This window comes from Physeter macrocephalus, chromosome 4 (genome assembly GCF_002837175.3).
Source record: "Physeter macrocephalus isolate SW-GA chromosome 4, ASM283717v5, whole genome shotgun sequence".
Classification (NCBI taxonomy): Eukaryota; Metazoa; Chordata; class Mammalia; order Artiodactyla; family Physeteridae; genus Physeter; species Physeter macrocephalus.
In genome coordinates this window covers 126,234,410-126,241,840 of record NC_041217.1, presented here as the reverse complement: position 1 = coordinate 126,241,840, position 7,431 = coordinate 126,234,410, and the positions used below count along the sequence as shown (strand labels likewise).

General features: G+C 45.7%; 1 protein-coding gene across 1 annotated transcript; it reads left to right on the top strand.

Annotated features, from left to right (window-relative positions):
- The first annotated feature begins 639 nt into the window (after window positions 1-639).
- On the top strand, window positions 640-3,873 carry GADD45A (growth arrest and DNA damage inducible alpha). The gene is made up of 4 exons (XM_007114885.4): window positions 640-957; window positions 1,486-1,587; window positions 1,832-2,069; window positions 3,189-3,873. The coding sequence occupies exons 1-4, from the start codon at window positions 914-916 to the stop codon at window positions 3,300-3,302; spliced, it is 498 nt and encodes a 165-aa protein (XP_007114947.1). The 5' UTR covers window positions 640-913; the 3' UTR covers window positions 3,303-3,873.
- The last annotated feature ends 3,558 nt before the right edge of the window (window positions 3,874-7,431 follow it).

Below are 7,431 nucleotides of genomic sequence, written 5' to 3'. Positions count from 1 at the left end.
GAAGCCTTTCTGCTTTCTGTGGAAGAGATTCCAACTTGGTTCCCTGCCACCACCAAACACAAATGTGTTGATTTTTCTTTTTTTGAGCTCCCAACCCTTGCAACCTTCCAAAAATAAATCAAACCAGCCATCAGGGCACCGAAATAATACTACTACTAATAAGCAGCTTTGCCTAGACTTACATAAACAACACTTCTGAGGGAAACTTTGCCCCAGAGGTCTGGACACACTCTTTTTATGTAACCAGCTTACTAATAATTACTAGACTTGGGTGCATTAACCCTGAAAATAGATTTTAATAGCAGGCCCCCAAAACAAAAGACATGAAGCGACAATTAAAAAAAACAAATGTGCACCAACTAGAAAAACACTTGGCAGCCAGCTCCAGCCCAAGCTAAGACACCCTCCTCTCCCCGCACAAAGACCTCTCCTCCCGCCCTGCCAGCAGGATGAGAGTAGGCTCGGGACCCCGCCCTCCCATCCCCGCCCCCGCCCCGCCCCCGCCCCAGGCTCGCCTTCCTCGTGGCCCCTCCCTCTTCCGCTCCTCTCAGCCCGGTTCCAGGAGCTGAGGTCAAATTGTCGGAGCAGGCTGATTTGCATAACCCAATGGCTGCGCGCATGCAAATGAGGAGGGTGGTGGTTGGTTGGGGGTTGGCAGGATAACTCCGGCGAGGGGGGCCTTTGTCCTTCAGTGGCTGTGAGGCAGCTGCCGCGTCGCTATAGTGGACCGTGGCGAGGCGGGGAGCCGAGAGCCGGCGGGCGAGCGAGCGAGGGGGGCAGGAGGGGCGGACGGCGCGGCGGCGGCTGGCGCTGGAGGAGCCTGAGGAGTGCAGAAAGCAGGCACCCGCGCGCCCGCGGTGGCAGGAGCAGCCCGCAAGCCGCTCTCTCTCTGTAGGGCACCTGCAGTTGCAATATGACTTTGGAGGAATTCTCGGCTGGAGAGCAGAAGACCGAAAGGTAAGTCAGCCGCAGCCTCTACCTGAACTCTGCTTGCCTACTGCGCGCACCCCAGTGCTGCTGGGCTGTACAAGGTTTGCGGGGAGCGAGCGGTTAAAAGTTTGCAGAGGGTACTTCCTATCCCGCCTTTCTTCCTCGGGACACTAGAGGCGTGCGTGGACAGAAAGAGCGTGCCCCCCACGCCGGTCGAGCCCCTCGAGCCTTTGCAAAGGGCAGAAGTGACCGTCCCTGCCGGTGCGGCTCCTGCGGCCGGCAGCCTGTGGCTTCGCCCAGCGCCGGGGACTGGCAGTGCCCCCGGGAGAGGGTGGCGGGTGGCACTCTCGGGGCTTCTCACTGGACCCCCGGCCTCTGGGCGTGCGAGGAGTCACGGCGGGGGGGTGACAGCCCGGGGAGCCCCGGGTTTGCAAAGGCCCAGATGCGCCGTGGCGCGTGCACTCGGGAGGGAGGGTCGCGGCGCAGGGCGAGGGGACCGCGACGGCCCCGAGGGGCGGCGGGCTGACGGTATCCCCTTGCTCTGCCTGCGTGTAGGATGGATAAGGTGGGGGATGCCCTTGAGGAAGTGCTCAGCAAAGCCCTGAGTCAGCGCACCATCACCGTCGGGGTGTACGAGGCGGCCAAGCTGCTCAACGTGTAAGTGCAGCCCTCGCGTGTCCCTCGTGGTTCCTCTTCCCGCCCCAGCCCGGAGAGGTCGCCTTCCAGGGGCGCCCCCTCGGCCAGCAGCTCCACTTCCTGCCACTTTCCATCTGCCCTGCGGTTGCTTGTCCCAAGGGGAGCAAGCGGGCCAGGGCGCGACCCCCGGGACGTGGGCGCGAGGTGCGGGTGCCCACGCGGCGGGTCTTGCCTTTGGGCTCACCAACCCCGTCCCTGCCCGCAGCGACCCCGATAACGTGGTGCTGTGCCTGCTGGCGGCGGACGAGGACGACGACAGGGACGTGGCTCTGCAGATCCACTTCACCCTGATCCAGGCGTTCTGCTGCGAGAACGACATCGACATCCTGCGCGTCAGCAACCCTGGCCGGCTGGCCGAGCTCCTGCTCCTGGAGAGTGACGCGGGCCCCGCGTTGAGCGAGGGCGCGGAGCAGCCCCCGGACTTGCACTGCGTGCTGGTGACGGTAAGGGAGAAGGGGACTGCGGGCAGGACGCGGTTAGAGTCCTGGCAGGAAGTCCGCAACGGCTGAAAGCCGCCTGACTCCAGATCTGGAATGGGTGAGGGTCAAGAGCTGGGCGCCTTTGCCCCATTCAAGAGTGTGGCTGGACTTTCAGCCGAGATGTGCTAGTTTCATCCTTGGGATTTTCTCTGGTACGGAACGTGTCTAAGCACGTTGGAGGCTGCCAGAAGCGGAAGAGATCCTTGTGAGTCAGCATTGTCAGCCCAGCTACTCCCTACCTACATCTGCACTACCTCCCGTGACTAATTCCTTTAGCAGGGCAGATTAGATAAAGCCAAATGAATTCCTGGCTCACCCTCATTAAGGAGTCAGCTTCATTCTCTGCCAGTCAGAGCTAAAAATAGAAATGGTGTAGGAGACAGACCTTATTAATTCCCTAGAAATGTATTGAGAGGATAGAGTGGAAATTTTTTCTTTGCAATCTTGCATATTTTAAAATGGAGCTCCCCCCACCCCCATAAAAACCTTTGGTAGGTAGATAACTTGTGTTTACAGAGGTAAATGTGATCGTTTTGTCTTTTACATTTTACTACTTTTTGGCTGATCTCCTTAAGTGGCAGCCTAATTATTTTGCTACTCCTGAAAAAATACTACTGTCTCTTTTGGGAGGATAACAGGTGGCAGTTCTAGTTAACTGCTATGCAGCTCTCACCTCCTGGTAGCCCAGCATGGAAATATTTCTCACAGTTGTTTCATTCAGGTCTCTGCCAAGGTACACGTTTGGTAGGGCAAGCCTGTGAATAATACTCTCATGCAAAACTGAATAAATATTATGAAAACATATATATATATATATATATATATATGGCTCAGTGGGTTTCATGTACTCAGACTACACTCAGACTTTGCAGAGTACAGCTTAGTAGAGAATTACCCTGAATGATTTTGCAGGAAACCCAACTACCTAGAAGAAATTTTATTTCTTATGGTTGTAACAGGTATCTATGTCACACAGCCAAAGTATAGAATGTTCGAGTGTCTTCCCCTCAAAAATGGTGTAATAAGTACCAAAGGCTGACTTTTTTTTAATAGTAAATTTATTTTTTCTAAATTTGTTCCCAGAATCCACATTCATCACAGTGGAAGGACCCTGCCTTAAGTCAACTTATTTGTTTTTGCCGGGAAAGTCGCTACATGGATCAGTGGGTTCCAGTGATTAATCTCCCTGAACGGTGATGGCATCTGAATGAAAATAACTGAACCAAATTGCACTGAAGTTTTGAAATACCTTTGTAGTTACTCAAGCAGTTACTCCCTACACTGATGCAAGGATTACAGAAACTGATGTCAAGGGGCTGAGTGAGTTCAACTACATGTTCTGGGAGCCTGGAGATAGATGACTTTGCAGATGGAAAGAGGTGAAAATGAAGAAGGAAGCTGTGTGGAAACAGAAATACAAGTCAAAAGGAACAAAAATTACAAAGAACCACGCAGGAAGGAAAACAAAACTATGTATTAATTTAGGATGGTTGAGTTACATTTAAATAAACCAAATATGCTTTGTTAAAGTTTAAATGTGCGGCAGTAGTTTGGGTAATTTTGGTTTATATGCCCTCAAGTAAAAAAGAAAAAAGCAGAAAGGGTTGATCATATTTTAAAACCATATTTTATTGTATTTTGATGAGATGTTAAATTCTCAAAGTTTTATTATAAATTGTACTAAGTTATTTTATGACATGAAAGGTTATTTATGCTATAAATTTTTTGAAACACAATACTTACAATAAACTGGTATGGAATAATTGCATCATTTCTTTATGTGTGTTTTGTTTCTTTTAACTTGGACTTTCTTTTAAACAAGTTTCTTTTTAATATGGAAAAATTAAAACCCTTGTGAAATCATATACATATAGTATATGTGTCTGTATATATAGATGTATGTGTGTGTTTGTATGTATATATAATTCTTTTCTACTCTTAAACATTTGGGCCAGACATGGGGGCATAATATTGCTTTTCATTTATTCTTTAGTGGACATTTTAGTGATGCCCTGCTCTACCCTACATCCAAAGTCAGAAAAATGAAGGTGATTTAAGAGGAGTTGGGGTTGGAGTTAGGGAACAGGAGTGTTAGAAATTGCACTTGCAAAACCTGAATAAATATAGTTCAATGATACTAGTGCTGTAATAAGATTATATGCAACATATTAAGGAAGCAGAGGGGAGAGAGTGACCAAAGGTATCTGCAAGACCAGTGAAGATTTTCCTGGAGAGAGATTATTTTATTTGGATCTCAAAACAGGAAGAGGATATTGCTAGCAGCAGCACTAGTTTCTGAAAAGGTGTGGAGGCCTGAAAGACCAAAACCTGTTCAGGGAACAAAGTGATTCTGTGTGTGCCTCTGGTGTAGAAAGATAAGGGAGAGATAAGGCTGAAAGGTAAGTGGCAATTAGGCCCAGACTGTAAAGGGCATTCTGTGTCACCCTTAGCTTTGGGGCTTCCTTCTGTAAACTTTGGCCAGTCTGCAGAGGCCTTCACACAGGGAGTGACGTGATCAGTGTTCTAGGAAGATAACACGGGACTGAAAGACGGGTTATTGGGATAATCGGCTGTAGGTAAGGAGGCCAATTAGAAAGTGACTGGAACAGTCCAAGGCTGTGCATTTTGCAGAAGCATATTCAGGGAACAAACAGGGAAGTGGCCTGCTAAATATTCTGGTACCCTTATTCTCTTTCTAGAGCTGTGTGCCTTCCAGCTGAACATGTCTGCTATGGTTCTGAGGGGTTTGGTTAAATTAGATGGGAGAGGTGGAAGAAAAGAGGAAAAGAAATGAAAGGCTTCAGCAGAACAGTCATCTTTTACTTGGAACAGTCACTTGATAATTAACTGCAATAACCTCCTGTAGATACAGCCAAAGAAAGCAAAAATGCCTACTGAGGCGAGGCCTAATATAGCTTTGGTCTACATGATTTTTCTTTGCCTACTTCTCAAACCATAACCCCCCATGGCTCCCCTGCCATCTGTCTCCCACCCTTGTCATGACTACATACAATCAGGAAAAAGTAGAAATCAGAGGAGAGAAAACCAGCTAACAGTAACTAAAAGCTCCACATTTCTGCATATTTTAGGAATAACATAGGCCCATGAGCCCTTCACCTTGCAATTAAGTTTCTGTTTTTCACATCTACTAGAAATGTGGGTTTTTAGGCCTTGTTTAGACTTGTTGTATCTTATTTAAGCTAGTGCCTGATCCAAAACATAACTGGCATTTAATATTTGTTTCTTACATTATCAAAAGATTGAGAGCAGTGAGTTTTAAACAGAATTTTTTTTCGTTCCCACTAAAGTAAAAATATTTTCAATTCTTTCCCACAACTACTTGATTAAAAATGCTTCTGCAAAGATGAGTGAATTAAACTAGGAAGGCAGAGTGGGGAGAAGCAGCATTGCTTGGTGGAAAGAGCATGGGGTACAGCCAGGATCAGTCCCAGTGCATCCTGTTTTCCTCATCAGCAAAATGGAGATAAAATTAATCATCTTGCAGAGTTGTTTCGCTCCTACAGGACTGTAACTTCTTTGAAGGTAAGAAACAATGTCTGATTCATAATTGTAGCCCAGTACATAGCACACTTCTCAGCAAGCAGTAGGTGTTGAATTAATATTTGTTGACTAGGGTCTTCCCTGGCGGTCCTGTGGTTAAGACTCCACCCTTCCAATGTAGGGAGTGTGGGTTCAATCCCTGCTCAGGGAACTAAGATCCCACATAGCATGGCGAAAAAAAATAATTTGTTGACTAAATGATTTAGAAATAATAGATGCAAACTACCTGGCATCTGATAGGTGCCAATAGAGTGTGTCTATTACTAAAACTTAGGCGATAGCAATAGAAAAACTTTTAAGGCGTCAGAGAAATCTGTTGCTTATTACATGGTATATATATTTTAAGAAAAGTGTTTTGAATCTGTATTCTCAATTCATAGTACTTGGAGATATGAAGTGGTAGTATGCATCCTTCAGTTTGTTTGGTTTCAGAAAAATCTCAACAATTAATTCAGTGTTGTTCTTTTGTTCTTTAAGTTTTAACTGTTGTTATTTGTTCCTGATTGAACATAACCCAAAAGTAACAGGGCATTGAAAAATCCAATCTGAAACAATTGAGTTAATTGTAAACAAGTGTGCAATTACCAGGGCAGATTCTGCCTCTAAATGATGCTAATATTTTTTAGTTGTCTCTTTAAATGCCTACTTATTGCAAGTAGGTGAAAATGTTACAACAGGGCCAAAAATCCCCTCGTCTACCTACGGTGTGTTGTTTGTGGAAAATACCTATTTTTTTCCACTGGCAGCTTCACCTCAGTGTCATAAATAGCATTGACTTCTCCTGCCTACAGTTCACCAAGGCCCTCAGTAAGTTAAACTTACATAATGAAAGGACTCATGAAGGTAACTAATCTCCCATAATACATGTTTTATTTCCCAAATAAAGAAAAAAGGGTCATGACTAGGAAAGAGCTGTTCGTATATTGTTAATTGGAAGTATTTTCAAAGCTAGTTTTGAGATGCCTTACTGTAACCCTTGGAAAATCGTTGTTTCCCAATTTTCAACTATATGGGTTAAATTTTATTCTTTGATATGTGGTAGAAGGCTGTAAGCAGTGAGATGCGTTTCCTTTAAATGAACAAAACTCTCAATGGCATGATTTAACACCAAGCCAGTGTCCCTCAAATTGAGTTGAATCTTTTTTTGTTCCTTTTTAACAATCCTTGGATAAACGTAAGAAACTGTGTAAAACATTATATTCATGAAGATTACCAAGAAGTACTTAGAGAGAGCTTATTATGGGCAAGGGGCTATGCTGGTTATACTGAAGTCTAGGAAAAATTAGACACTTACTCTGGCCTCAAGGAGTTCCCAGCCTAGTGAAGTAGGCATGCACAGCAATAGATGTAATCCAAAGCAAAAGTGCCCAGTAACATAAGAAAGGCCCAGAGAAATGCCATGAGAATTCAAAGGGTAGAGATTTCTGGAGGGCACATGGGGATGACAAGTAGAAAAAGTCTGTAAGTTCTTTGATCAGAAGCTAGCATCGTATTTTGCAACCACACAAATTACTTAATTGATTGAATATTGAATATAATTCTGCTAAGTGCTGCAGAGAATACACAGATGTAGCCTATAAGAGCACTTGTCCTTAAGAAGTTTATCATCAAATAAGGAAATTGTGAAGGTTAGCACATTCACTTCCTTAAGGCTATTTTTTTTTTTTTTCGCGGTACGCGGGCCTCTCACTGTTGTGGCCTCTCCCGTTGCGGAGCACAGGCTCCGGACGCGCAGGCTCAGCGGCCATGGCTCACGGGCCCAGCC